This window comes from Mizuhopecten yessoensis, unplaced genomic scaffold (genome assembly GCF_002113885.1).
Source record: "Mizuhopecten yessoensis strain PY_sf001 unplaced genomic scaffold, ASM211388v2 scaffold10733, whole genome shotgun sequence".
Lineage (NCBI taxonomy): Eukaryota > Metazoa > Mollusca > Bivalvia > Pectinida > Pectinidae > Mizuhopecten > Mizuhopecten yessoensis.
The window spans coordinates 199,736-215,039 of record NW_018408694.1 but is presented as its reverse complement, the minus strand read 5'-3'; the positions used below and the strand labels follow the sequence as shown (position 1 = coordinate 215,039).

Sequence of the window (15,304 nt, the reverse complement as noted above, 5' to 3'; positions counted from 1 at the left end):
AAGTTTCTTCAGTGGTGTACAGTTCAGTCAGATAATGTGTTATTGTCCTAATGTTTGGTGGATGTTCATGTGGGGTCTAAGAAGGACAATATGGATTCAATTTTACAAACAAAAAATCATTGGATAGGGTCAGACAGGCAAATTATACATCTGTTTGCGGTGCTCTTGTTAATATATGCACTGTTATATTTCTTCTTAATACTTACAATTATCTGTTTGTATTAACAATAAAATATTTGGAAAAAAAATGAAATTGAAAATCAGACTAGACGCGCTGATTTTCTTTTTAATCAGAACACTGTTATATTTCATTACAGTGCCTCAGGGTATGGTTTTCTTTATCAGAAATTATTTATCAAAGCTATACAACCGACTTATATAGCAGAAGCCAATTTTGTGGCTAATCATTCTGGTAAAGTGGCTAATCATTCTGGTAAAGTGGCTAATCATTCTGGTAAAGTTGTGAAACATTCTGGTAAAGTTGTGAATCATTCTGGTAAAGTTGTGAATCATTCTGGTAAAGTGGCGAATCATTCTGGTAAAGTGGCTAATCATTCTGGTAAAGTTGTGAATCATTCTGGTAAAGTGGCACACCATTCTGGTAAAGTTGTGAATCATTCTGGTAAAGTGGCGAATCATTCTGGTAAAGTGGCGAATCATTCTGGTAAAATCAGTTGCCAGTGACACAGATACCATTTTTGGCAGTGGTAGGGGATCCTAAGTTAAGTACTAAATATCACTGTACCGTACATTGTAAAATGTATGTTTGAAGAAAATGTATTCATCTATTTCATAACTTCTAATTCATGCAGCTATTAATCATAACTCCGTGGCACTACATGTACATGGCTCTAAAGGAGACATCGATTCTGCAGGCATTTGTCCACATTAAAAAGCATATTTTTATTAGTTCATTTGTAACTGATGTATACAGGTCATTAAGGCCAGGCCCACAATTCGAACATATTCATGCTATAAAGTAGCATAGAATTAAATATGCTGTCATAGAGATAAGATATTAACATATTTTAAAAACAAGAGGCCCAATGGGCCTGCATCGCTCACCTGGTATAAATCTCATACTTGTAACCTTAAAAGTGATCTAAAATAAAGCTACAGGCAAAATATCAGTATTTATGATTAAAAGTCATTCAAAAGAATCTGTTAAAAGATTTTAAGTCATTTCAGACCTGTGACATATTTGACCAAATGTAACATTGTAAGTGGATCAAGGTCATTCAATGAAAAAGATTGATAGCTCTTCATCCAAGCATGCAGCTGGCTAAATATCAACATCCTGGGCCTCATGGTTATTCAGAAGAAGTTGAACAAATTTGATCCCTGTGACCTTGAATATAAGTCAAGGTCATTCACTTTAACAAACTTGGTAGCACTTCATCCCAGCATGCTACTGACCAGATATCAACATCCTAGGCCTCATGGTTATTCAGAAGAAGTTGAACATATTTGACCCCTGTGACCTTGAATATAATTTAAGGTCATTCACTTTAACACATTTGGTAGCCCTTCATCCCATCATGTTACAGGCTAAATATCATCATCCTGCGACTTTTGGTTATCAAAAAGAAGTTGTTTAAAGATTTTGAACAAATTTGATCCCTGTGACCTTGAATACATGTCAAGGTCATTCATTTAAACAAACTTGATAGCGCTTCATCCAATCAACTTATGGGCCAAATATCATCATCCTGTGACTTTTGGTTATTCAGAAGTCATTTAAAAGTTTCAAACATATTTGACCCCTGTGACCTTAAGTAAAAGTCAAGGTCATTCATTTATAAAAGACGTTGTAGCCGTTCATCCTAGTCTGCTACTGACCAAATATAAACATCCCTGGCATTTTGGTTATTCAGAAGAAGTTGTTTTAAGAATTTTTAAGACAATTGACACCTGTGACCTTGAATATAAGTGAACAAACTTGGTAGCCCTTTATCCAAGTTTGCCTCTGGCCAAATATCATCACCCTAGGCCTTTTGGTTATTAAGAAGAAGTTGTTTAAAAGTAAAATATTGCGCTGGATGACATGACGGACAGATGGACGACGGACAGTACTCCTACAGTTCTGTATTCACTAGTGCTGAATCGAGAGGTTAAACTAGGATAACCGTTCAACTAGGTATATGTATAAATAAAGCTATAAGCTATCAGAGAAATAAACATACTAATTAACATATCAAAAAAAGGTTCCTATTAAAACAAAAATTTCTAAAAAACAAGATGGTACAGCAGTAAAATTAAATGTCTGATACATTGTTTACCAGTCTGTGACAATATCATAGGTACAGAACACACAGTTATAATATCACCAGACTGTATAACAATAAAACAAAAGCAATGTATACTCTATTGCTCCTGTTATCTAGAGATTTGGTTTGTGTATGTTTTATGTCCTATAAACAACTATGGTCGTTTAAGGACGTGCCAGGTTTTGGCGGTGGAGACTTGTCGCCAGTACCAGGTCACTGTCCCACATAGGCCTCGAATAACCAAGTGGTAGAGGACTAGTGATCGTAGATGGTCAGGCACCAGAACCACCCGGCCACTGTGACCCAGTGGTGGACGGCTAGTGATCGTAGATGGTCAGGCACCAGAACCACTTGGCCACTGTGACCCCTTATTTTTACAGATTTCATTTTACACATAGCAAAACATGTGTATCAGTACAAAATCAAGTATGAGACTTATGATTTTTTTGGCCTTATTGGTAATAGTTAAAAAAATAACATGTGGTCTACTTATGCTGAAAAATGAATGTTAAAATCAATGTCGTAATATTTATAGTGCGACACAGTAACACTTGGGTTCTAATATTCTGCTAGTCATTTACCGAAACAATGTATTTTAAGAGAAACAAATGTGTCTATATTTCACTCCTGGTTAAAATCTACTTGACTCATTCACCCCTGCATGAAGACACATTTGAACACAGGTGATAGATTACATAAGTGTATAAGACACTTGTTTCTATTTCCTATTTTGTGTTTTGTTACAAAATGTTATATATATATATATATATTGCATGATAAAAAGGGATTAAATGTCCATGTGAAGGAAGTAAATATAAAAAAAATAAGGTAAACCTGAAGAGCCCTGTGAAGGGTGAAAGCAGCTAGTTTTTTAGTCGGTCGTTAATCTTATTTTTTCTATATATATATGTATAAAATTGAAATAATTGAATAAAAGAAAGTTTAAACTAACTCCACCAATTAAAAGGTTGGAAAAGTTCATTATGAAATTTCAAGGTGAATGAGTTAAAATAAATTTGTATGTCATTAGATGAGCATACTGAATCCTTTCACAACTTTTCATTGTGAATTTTAATATTTTTGAAAGCATCATAGATTGAAATTTTACATAATTTGTCATTAGCTTATTCACCCCTGAAGACACATTTGAACTCTTCCAATTCAAAGGACGGAATAGTTCATTATAAAATTTCAGGGGTGAATGAGTTAAGCTCATTAGGAATTAACAGTTGGACCTGACAATGTTTGAGCAATTCATGTCAGATAATCATTTTGGAATATGTTTTTTGGCTTTCTCCACAAGCTTTTGTAATAGTCCTGTTTTCTTAATAGAACAAATAACAATATTCTTTGTGAGCTGGTGGTAAATTGTCGGGACCATCTTCATTGCTTTGGTTTTCGGATCGAACGTGTCAGATTCTTTGAGGGAAACATCCTGTGATACCTCAGTAAGGAGGGTAAGAAAGTCTTGGTCGAGGATTTCATTGTTGCGTATATAATGTTTGAAGACATTGTAGAGGGACGCCAACAGCCAGCCTCCTTCTGTTTTGCTTCTCCACGCCAGCTTACCTGTGAAATAAAATGTACAACTATAATAATGATAAACAAGAGGCCCAGAGGGCCTGTATCGCTCACCTGATTATGTTTAAAATAATTGGTATGAAGTAAAGATATAGTACTCCATGGTACGTGCTGTAAGTACATATGAAATTTCAGAAAGTTCCATCCAGTACTTGGGATATAGCGAGAACAAACTTCAAACAGAGCCCCACCCCTATGCCCCTAGGGGGGGTCATACCCACCAATTATACAAAATTGAGACCCCTTGGTCCAAGGATGCTCCTGACTAAATATGGAAAAAATCCCTTAATCTTGATGGTCGAAGAAGGATTTTAAAGGTTTTACCTCTATTTTTCCTATTGGGCCCTGCCCTTCTGCCCCCTGGGAGACCACACCCACTGCATATACAAAATTGAGTCCCCTTTGCCCAAGGATGCTCCAGACTAAGTTAGGATAAAATCCCTAAATCCCTATGGTAAAAGAAGGATTTTAAAAGTTTTACCTCTATTTCCCCTATTCTCTGCCTCCAGGGGGGTTAGACACACCGTTTATACAAAATTGGTTCCCCTTCACCCAATGATGCTTCATACCAAATTTGGACAAAATCCTGTCATTCGTACTGAAGAAGAAGGTATTTGAAGAATTTGCTATGTTTCCCCTATTGGGCCCCTCCCTTCTGTCCCCAGGGGGGCCACACTCGCTGTTTATACGAAATTGAGTCCCTTTTGTCCAAGGATGCTCCAGACTATTTCCCCTATCGGGCCCCGCCCCTCAGGTCCCAGGGGGGCCACACCCATCGTTTATACAAAATTGGTTCCCCTTTAACCAAGGATGCTCCACACCAAATATGGACCTTTGGGCATGTGAGCTAATAAAATATTGCAGAATTTAAATAACTGAACCGATTTGAAATTGACGATCTAGAAAAAACGGAGTTTAAACGAAAACCTTGCCTTTTTTTCTCTGTATTATAATGTAATGGCTGCCATTTCATTCTGAAATCACGGTATATTCTAAGATGAATTTAGCAATGTTGTAGTTATTTCACGAAGCTGAATCTAAGAAGGGCAACATAAAATAAATTGTAGAATATAAATCACCGAACATTTTAACAAGAGGCCCATGGGCCTGCATCGCTTACCTGGTATTAATCTCACACTTGTTATCTTAAAAGTGGACTAAAATACAGCTACAGGCAGAATATCAGTATTTGATTCATAAGAACCTATTAAAAGATTTAAACATATGACGCCTGTGACCTTGAATGTCGAACAAGGACATAAGGTTGAACAGAGTTTATAGTCTTCGAACCCATTTGCTTATTCAGAAGTCATTTTAAGGTTTTTAACATATTTGACCCCTGTGACCTTGAATATATGTCAAGGTCATTCATTTGAACAAACTTGGTAGTCCTTCATCCCAGCATGTTACTGGCATTATCCTAGGCCTCTTGGTTATTCAGAAGAAATTGTTTAAAGCTTTAAAACATATTTGACAACTGTGACCTTGAAAATGGGTCAAGGTCATTCATTTGAACAAACTTGGTAGCACTTCAACCCAGCATGCTAAAGGCCCAATATCAATACCAGGGGCCTTTTGGTCATTGAGAAGAAGTTGTTTGAAGATTTTACTACATTTGACCCATGTGACCTTGAAAATGGGTCAAGGTTTGAACAAACTTGGTAGCCCTTCATCCAAACATGCTAAATGCCCAATATCAGTACCCAGGGCCTTTTGGTTATTGAGAAGAAGTTGTTTGAAGATGTAAAGCCATTTGACCCCTGTGACCTTGAAAGTGGGTCAAGGTCATTAATTTGGACAAACTTGGCAGTCCTCATCCCAGCATGCTACAGGCCCAATATCAGTACCCTGAGGCTTTTGGTTATTCAGAAGAAGTTGTTTGAAGATTTTAAGACATTTGATCCCTGTGACCTTGAAAGTGGTTCAAGGTCATTCATTTGAACAAACTTGGTAGCCCTTCATCCCAGTATAATACAGGCCTAATATCAGTACCCTGGGCCTTTTGGTTATTGAGAAGTCTTTTGAAGATTTTAAGACATTTGACCCCTGTGACCTTGAAAGTGGGTCAAGGTCATTCATTTGAACAAACTAGGTAGCCCTTCATCCCAGCATGCTAAATGCCCAATATCATTACCCTGGGTCTTTTGGTTATTGGGAAGAAGTTGTTTGAAGATGTAAAGCCATTTGACCCCTGTGACCTTGAAAGTGGGTCAAGGTCATTAATTTGGACAAACTTGGCAGTCCTCCTCCCAGCATGCTACAGGCCCAATATCAGTGCCCCTGAGGCTTTTGGTTATTGAGAAGAAGTTGTTTGAAGATTTTAAGACATTTGACCCCTGTGACCTTGAAAGTGGGTCAGGTGAGCAAAAAATTGACCGTCTAGAAAAAAAGGAGTTAAACAAAAACCTTGCCTATTTTTTATCTGTATTATAATGTAATGGCTGCCACTGATGACTTCTCATAATTCTAAAATCACAGTAAATTCTCAAATGAATTTAGCAATGTTGTAGTTATTTCACGAAGCTGAATCAAACAATCTCAACACAAACAAGAGGCCCAATGGGCCTGAATCGCTCACCTGGTATTAATCTTACACTTGTAATCTTAAAAGTGGACTAAAATACAGCCTGTGACCTTGAATGTCGAACAAGGACATTAGGTTGAACAGAGTTTAAAGTCTTCCAACCCAGCATGCTTTTGGCAAAATATCACAACCCTTGACCTATTGGTTATACAGAACAAGTCATTTAAAGATTTAAACATATATATTGACCACTGTGACCTTGAATATGGGCGAAGGTCATTTATTTTGACAAAATAGGTAGCCCTTCATCCCAGCCTGTAAATGACCAAATATCATCACCCTTGGCCTTTGGCTAATTTAGAAGAAGTCGTTTAAAGGTTTTAAACATATTTGACCCCTGTGACCTTGAATATATGTTAAGGTCATTCATTTGAACAAACTTGATAGCCCTTTATCCCAGCATGCTACTGGCCTAATATCATTATCCTAGGCTTCTCAGTTATTCAGAAGAAGTTGTTTAAAGGTTTTTAACATAATTGACCCCTGTGACCTTGAAAATAGACGAAGGTCATTTATTTGAACAAACTTGGTAGCCCTTCATTCTAGCATGTTACTGGCCAAATATCGTTAGCCTAGGCCTCTTAGTTATTCAGAAGAAGTTGTTTAAAGGTTTTTAACACATTTGACCCCTGTGACCTTGAATATAAGTCAAGGTCATTCATTTGAACAAACAAGGTAGCCCTTCATCCAAGCATGCTACTGGCCTAATACCTTAACCCTAGGCCTCTTAGTTATTCAGAAGAAGTTGTTTAAAGGTTTCTAACATATTTGACCCCTGTGACCTTGAATACAAGTCAAGGTCATTCATTTGAACAAACTTGGTAGCCCTTCATTCTAGCATGTTACTGGCCAAATATCGTTAGCCTAGTCCTCTTAGTTATTCAGAAGAAGTTGTATAATGATTTTTTAAGACAATTGACCCCTGTGACCTTGAAAATGGACGAAGGTAATTCATTTGAACAAACTTGGTAGCCCTTCATTCTAGCATGTTACTGGCCAAATATCGTTAGCCTAGTCCTCTTAGTTATTGAGAAGAAGTTGTATAATGATTTTTTAAGACAATTGACCCCTGTGACCTTGAAAATAGGTGAAGGTCATTTATTTGAACAAATTTGGTAGCCCTGCATCCTAGTTTACTTCTGGCCAAATATCATCAGCCTAGGCCTTTTGGTTATTAAGAAGAAGTTGTTTAAAGTAAAATATTGACGCCAGACGCCGGACGCTGCACCATTGCATAAGCTCACCTGCTTTGGGCCAGGTGAGCGAAAAATATTGTAGAACATAAATCACCGAACATTTTTAAAATTGACCGTCTAGAAAAAACGGAGTTTGTACATAAACGAAAGCCGATACCACTTATATGGGCGACTGCAGCCCAAGTCTCAACGGATCTACGAGGAACAATAGGCTCAAGCGTGCGTTAGCGAGATCTGGGCGAGTTGCCAATCTCTGGCTTTACATGTCTCTGTTCCAACCTTTGAACTGGAAGAGTTCAAATGTGTCTTCAGGGGTGAATGAGTTAAACACTTCCAGAAACATCTATACTGTAGAGTAACTAGAGAAGGTTCAGCATTTATCTAAAGAGGGTAAGATTTTCAAGGCTTGCCAAATCTATCCTGTATAGTGGGTTCCGGGAACACAGATGCCCAAGTGTGCTGATATTTTTACGATAACCAACCAAACTACATTCTTTATAGCAGACTGACAAAACAATTAACACAAATTATTCTTTTTTATACCTAAAAGTATCATATTCCATTTGGATGCAATAGATAGGGTTGGTTTCTGATTTTGATAGTTTCTTTGATTTGTCTTGTTCCTGTATGTGGTTCTCTTTCAACCATTTTGGCAGTGTCCCAATTGATGATGTGATTTTGGGTAATCTGAAGATATCATTCCATATCTCTTACGCATATTCTGAACATACTGCTCTATACCTAAGGAGTAATTCTGAAGTAATTGATATTGACAACTCTATAAGTGACCATACCGGCCACAAAGCAGTTATCGATGTAGCAAGAAATATAGAAAAATCTTTTAAACGCAATGTGTGGATATACAACCAAGCCGATATTGTAAAGCTAAACACGAGTATTAGGAATATATCATGGCAAGAACATTTTGATTCATGTACAGATGTAAATGGTGACTTTTTAACCACAAGCATTATGACTGCTATAGATACTTGTATACCTTCAAAAGATGGTCCAAATACGTAAACATGACAAACCGGGGTTTAACAATAATATTAGAAAGCAAATATGTATAAGAAACAGATTAAGAAGGGCATTGAAAAAACTAAATAATGACCATAATGTTTTAAAATACAAGAAAGTAAGAAACAAAGTTAATAACATGATTAAGCATGCTAAAGAGATGTTCTTTGAAAATATTGATAACCTTATTGTTAGATCTAAATCAGATCCTAAAACATATTGGAAGTTACTTAAACTTTTACTTACCGGTAAAGGAAACAAAAACATTGATATACCTCCACTTTCACAGACGACACACAAAAATGCGAAATACTCAATAATTATTTCACATCCATATCCACACTTGACGAGTAAACAGGTACCTAGGATTGATAGTCAAACCGAGTCCACACTTTGTGACATAGTTATTACACCTTCTGAAGTTGAAGATATTTTATGTATTCTAAATATAAATATAGCATCGGGACCTGACGGAATAAGCCATAGAATGCGTAAACTCATATGTAAAGAAATTGCTCTACCACTTGCTATTATATTCAATGTGTCTCTGCGAACATGCATCTATCCTGAAAAATGGAAACTCGCTAATGTTATGCCTATTTTCAAAACTAGTGACAAGCAAAGTGTATCTAATTATAGACCAATATCGTTGTTAAGTTGTGTTAGTAAAGTATTTGAGTGTGTAGTCTACAAACATATATACAATTTTTTTCAATCAAAACAATCTAATATATAAATTACAATCAGGATTTCTACCAAATCACTCTTGTACTCATCAACTTATAGAACTCTACCACTCTATGCTTTTATCCTTAGAAAATCCTGAACATGAATGTAGCCTTTATTTTCTGTGACTTTTCTAAAGCCTTCGATAGAGTTTGGCATAAAGGTCTTATTTACAAACTGAAACAACATGGACTGTCGGGATATATACTTAATTGGATAACTTATTATTTGTCATGCAGAAAACAGTCCGTCTATATAAATAGTTCTAACTCCTCCTTAAAAATAGTCAATGCTGGTGTCCCTCAGGGATCTGTTCTAGGGCCTCTCTTTTTCCTCGTTTATATAAATGATATATCTATTGAACTCACCTCTTTCCGAGCACAACCCCCCCTCCCAATCATTACTACTATCCGTTATACTTTGTGAAATAAATATAATGTTAAAATATTTATACAATTTTGAATAATTGTGCATCTGTATATATTTAAGGGATTATCCTACCTATCTTTTACCCCTCTTCTTCCTGCTTTCCTTCCTTCTCTCACTGTTTCTACTATATGATCGGATAAAGTTAATTCACTGCTGTCCATTATGTATTATACAACATGATGTATTAAGGAGAGGGCGTTACTAAGTTGGCAAAACTTGTGCTCAATCCTAATTTTCCTTATTCACGACAATAAAAATATGTTTTAAACTATACCTAAGGACATTTAAACAAGAGTCCCAGAGGGCCTGTATCGCTCACCTGAATATTTATAGTTATAAAAACCAAAAAGAAATGTTTGTTTATTATAATCAAATTGAATAATCAATGCATCTAATAAGAACTTAAAATTTTGTAAAAGATTTTGTACTTCGTCACATTCCCATAATACATGCTCTATTGTCTCTATTTCTATTTTACACAGTTCACAGTAAGGGCTATCTACTATTCCTGTCTTAAACAAATGTGCATTAGTTGTCAAAATGTGCCGATTAATTCTGTACTGGAACCACTGTAATTTGGTATTTTTTGTAATTTTAAATGGCATTTCATATATTTTTTTTCCAAATTTCATCAAATTGAAATGTATCATCCCATTTTTTTAGTATAATGTTTACAAAATAAGCTATACAAATCCCTTATCCCCTTTTTATTTTTCAAAAACATTTCTATATTAATTGGTATAAATGGATAGTTAACCTCTACATTTGACCTATCTTCTTGTATAATATACTCTCTAATGGCAGTAATTAGACCCTGTATCGTAAAAAGTTTGTATTAATATCATAAATCTGTTTGAATTCTTGAAATGTGTAAAAAGCATAGGTATTTCTGTCTCTGATTAGATCATCAATTACAATTTTTCCTTTATTGTACCATTCCCTGTAAAATATACTTCTATTTTCTATTGTAATATTTTTGTTATACCAGATGGGCATTTTTAACTTACTGCTAGGGGACTTATATTTTTCATTAATTTTTCTCCATGCCCTAAATACATCAATCCAAAATAGATTTTTAAGTCACCTGAGCTTTGCTCAAGTGACCTATTCCGATCACTTTCCGTCCGTCGGCGTCCGTCGTGCGTAAACTTTTTACATTTTCAACTTCTTCTCAAGAACCAGTGGATGGAATTTTTTCAAACTTGGTCAGAATCATCCTTGGTAGATTAGGCTACAAAATTGTAAAATTGGGATTCCTACCCCAACCCCTGGGGCCAGGCCGGGGCCCCAAAGGATAAATTAACCAATATTTCAAAAATCTTCTTCTCCAGACTCAGAGGTACTACAATCATTTTCTCTGCATGGATGGAAAGATCATCAGGCTTTATTTAAATTGTAAATTTCAGGACCCCCGTGCCATCCCTTCTCCCTGTGGGAGGGGGTCAAGTTTATATAGGGAAATAACACTTTTGGGTATATTTTTACAGTTTTCTATAGGAAATTAATTTGACTTTGGTGAGAATTATCCTTGGAGGAAGATGGTTTTAAAATGTAAAATTGGGATTCCTACCCCAACCCTAGGGGCCATGGCGGGCCCCAAAGGGAAAATTTACCAATATTTCAAAAATCTTCTTCTCCAGACTAAGAGGTACTACAGTCAATTTCAGTGCATGGATAGAAAGATCATCAGGAGCTTTATCGAAATTGTCAATTTCAGGATCCCTGAGCCATCCGTTCTCCCTTGGGGAGGGGGTAAAGTTTACTATAGTTTATATAGGGCAATAACTCTTTTGGGTATATGTAATTTATCCATTTTCAGCAGAAAATTATTCAAACTTGGTCAGAGTCATCTTTGGTGGATGAGGGTATTGCATTGTAAAATTGGAATTCCTACCCCAACCCTAGGGGCCATGGCGGGCCCCAAAGGAAAAATTTACCAATATTTCAAAAATCTTCTTCTCCAGACTAAGAGGTACTACAGTCAATTTCAGTGCATGGATAGAAAGATCATCAGGAGCTTTATCGAAATTGTAAATTTCAGGACCCCCGAGCTATCCGTTCTCCCTTGGGGAGGGGGTAAAGTTTACTATAGTTTATATAGGGAAACCACACTTTTGGGTATATGTATTTTATCCATTTTCAGCAGAAAATTATTCAAACTTGGTCAGAGTCATCTTTGGTGGATGAGGGTATTGCATTGTAAAATTGGAATTCCTACCCCAACCTCAGGGGCTAGGGCGGGGCCCCAAAGGGAACATTTACCAATATTTTAAAATTCTTATCCTTACATGACATGACAACTTAGTTTACATGTTGATTTCCAAATCATATCTAAACAATAAAATAAAGCTACCAGTACCTATGATATAACTCAGGTGACCGCTAAGGCCCTTGGGCCTCTTGTTAGTTTTATTTTGACATTGTAAAATATATTCTATTTCAAAATACGTTACCACAGTCATTATAATGCATATTCCAACTTTACTTGGCTCTTTACATACGTAAATAAAGAATTTTTCCCCCCATGGGGAACCCCTGGGAAACACACCAATCAGACGGCAGTATTCACACACGTGATAAGACACAAAGCCATGCTTCCCACTGCATAATTCCTTCAGCCGGCCGTGTTTACGGACGTGTTTTGGTTTCTACGGGGTTCCAACTGCTACAGGCGTTGTTTGTACCCATACATATCGTATCCTTTAATACAATATAACTTTATTTTGTTTTAATTTAGCGTTTTGCTTTATTTTTGCGCCGTTTTGCGACCAGGCTCCGGCCACGTGTTCGCGTTTTGATGGTTTGTTTACTTTGAGATGGAGACTCCTCCTTCTCAAAGGCGCTGTCCTGGGGGTCATTTATTTGAGGCTTCCGACCCCCACCCTTACTTTCCTGGCTGTCGGTCTTACTCTCTGGAGCAGCCGTGTGACATTTGCCTTGCCTGGCAGCCGACTCCTGCCAGTGGTTCTCCCCGCCCGCGAGGGCGTGCAGGTAAGTCGGGTAGGAGGGGTAGGGGTGGGGCGAGGGCTAAGGCTAGGCCTAAACCCTCGGAGAACACCAGCGGAATTTCGACCTCTGTTGAGTCTTCCCTGGGGTTCGTTTCGGCGGTTTCGGCCCATACCGGCGCCGTTGTGAAACAATTTGTTTCATTGGACCCGGACCTTTCTCTCACCCCCCCTTCCGTTTTGTCGGTTGACGTGGGTGAGGGTTTGGGCTCTGTCCCGGTCACCACGGTGACTAGGGGACATGGGGCAGCCTTCTCTCCCAATTTGTGGTGGGAGGGCAGGTGGCCCAACNTTACTGTCGGCTGCCATGTCACACCTTGTTGTTGCCCGCCGGTTGTTGGTCCTTTCTGGACTTCCAGTCGGCGATTCCTATCGGGCTACCCTTTTGGAGGCTCCCTTGACTGGCGAGGATTTGTTTGGCGGGGTCCTTCCCTCAGTGCAATCTGAGATGAGGTTGGACCCGTTTGCATCTGAGGATGCACGCCACAACTCCGCAGGCAAGGGCGCTAGCAGGAAGAGGCAGGCTTCTGGCTCCTCCAGGCGTAGGAGGAAGAGGGCAAAGACGACTGCTTTACAGCAGCAGGCTGCCCCTCCGACTTCCGCTCCGGCAGAACGTCGGAAATCTTCCTTCCGCGGTAGGGGTTCCCATAGGGGTCGAGGCAAAGCCAAATTTTCCAGAGGTAGGAAGGGTTCCTGACTCTTCCTTGCCCTTGCTAACTCCTTGTCCACTGTCTGTCGCCGCTCCCACGCCCTTGGGCGCGGGAGGCTCCGCCGATGTGGTTTGGGAAGGGCTAGATTGGCCCCTTCCGGACTTGCGAGTAGGCGGTCGGCTGTCCCATTTCGTTCCTCAGTGGAAAGAAATCACATCAGACAGTTGGGCCCTAGGGGTTGTGTCCAAGGGTCTCTGCATCCCGCTTCTTCGGGATCCACCTCTGGCGCGAGAGCCTATCTTTTTCCCTTCTCCTTCCGATCCGGGAAAGGTGGAGGCTCTCAGGTCAGAGGTTCAAGCCATGATCGCGAAGGGCGCGATCGAAGAACTTTCACGGGACCAGTGGTCTCCAGGGTTTTACTCCCGGGTCTTCCTCGTGAAGAAGAAGTCCGGTGCCTGGAGGCCTATTATCGACCTCAGTACGTTCAACACGTATGTCGATTCCCCGCACTTCCAGATGGAAACGCCACGGCGCATCATTGCGTCAGTGCGTCCAGGGATGTGGGCTACGTCCATCGATCTGAAGGATGCTTACTTTCACATCCCGGTCAGGAGGTCGGCCAGGAAGTTCCTCAGGTTCACTTTCGAGCAGAAGGTTTACCAGTTTCGCGCTATGCCCTTCGGCCTCACTACGGCCCCCTTGGTTTTCACCAAGTTGTTGCAGGTAGTAGTGGGGCACCTCCACAGTCTCGGGGTAGATGCACACATCTACTTCGACGACTCCCTGTTGCTCCAAGTGGATCCAGTTATCCTGTCCCGGAGCACGAGGTCGGTTCTGGGCGTTCTGTGCCGCCTAGGGTTCATCCCTTCCAGGGAGAAGTCGGAGGTTCTCCCCTCCCAAGATTTTGTTTTCCTCGGTTATCGGTTCAGAACCGATCTGGGGTTTGTCCTTCCACCAGTGTCCAAGTTCGAGAAGGCCTCTCTGTTGGTCTCCGTTCTGGTCGGTGTGGAGCGAATTCAGGTCCGATGGTTCCTTCGGTTCCTCGGTTACCTGAATTCACTGGCGGATGTGGTTCCCTTGGGTCGGCTTCACATCCGTCTGCTCCATCTGTTCCTTCTGTCAGTTTGGTCTCCGGCGTCTCGGCAGTGGGATGTGTACATTCCTCTGCCGGAGTCGGTGAAGGAATCGGCTCGTTGGTGGACTCTCGAGAGCAATGTCTTGGCAGGAGTTCCTCTGGTTCGGGCATCTCCTGCTATGACCATTTACACCGACGCGTCCATAACCGGTTGGGGTGCATACCTTTCCGGTCAGATGTCGGCGGGGGTGTGGTCGGGGGAACAGCTTTCAGAACACATCAATGTTCTGGAAATGCGTGCTGTTCTGTTGGCCCTTCGGGGTCTTCGGCCCTCCCTGCAGGGCAAGGCCATTTGTCTGGCGACAGACAACTCCACTGTGGTGGCTTATCTGCAGCGCCAGGGGGCACCCGTTCCCCGGCTCTGTGTGCTTTATCCACCCAGGTCCTGTTGCTGTGTCAGGAGATCAGTCTCGATCTCACGGTGAGGCACCTTCCAGGTCGTCTGAATGTTCTGGCCGACACTCTGTTTCGGTCTCGGAGCCCGGTTCTCACCGAATGGACCCTCAAGTGTTCGGTGTTCCGGTCTCTTTGCCTGGTTTGGGACGGACCCCATGTTGATCTGTTCGCCATGGCCCTGAACTTTCGACTCCCTACGTTTGTGTCTCCGGTTCCAGATCCTATGGCCATGGCGGTGGATGCTCTATCCCAGGACTGGTCGGGAATGTACGCGTATGCGTTTCCTCCCTTCAATCTGGTGGGCAGGGTGTTGGA

The 15,304-nt window shown here is 40.1% G+C and overlaps 1 protein-coding gene across 2 annotated transcripts in view; it reads right to left on the bottom strand.

Moving 5' to 3' along the window:
- Positions 1 to 3,405: 3,405 nt before the first annotated feature.
- Positions 3,406 to 15,304, bottom strand: part of LOC110462038 — a 35,917-nt gene continuing 24,018 nt past the window's right edge. For both annotated transcript variants that reach the window (XM_021515815.1, XM_021515814.1), the window contains exon 7: positions 3,406 to 3,836. In XM_021515815.1, the coding sequence (XP_021371490.1) occupies positions 3,535 to 3,836 (302 nt within the window). In that variant the 3' untranslated portion in view covers positions 3,406 to 3,534. The remainder of the gene's footprint in view (positions 3,837 to 15,304) is intronic.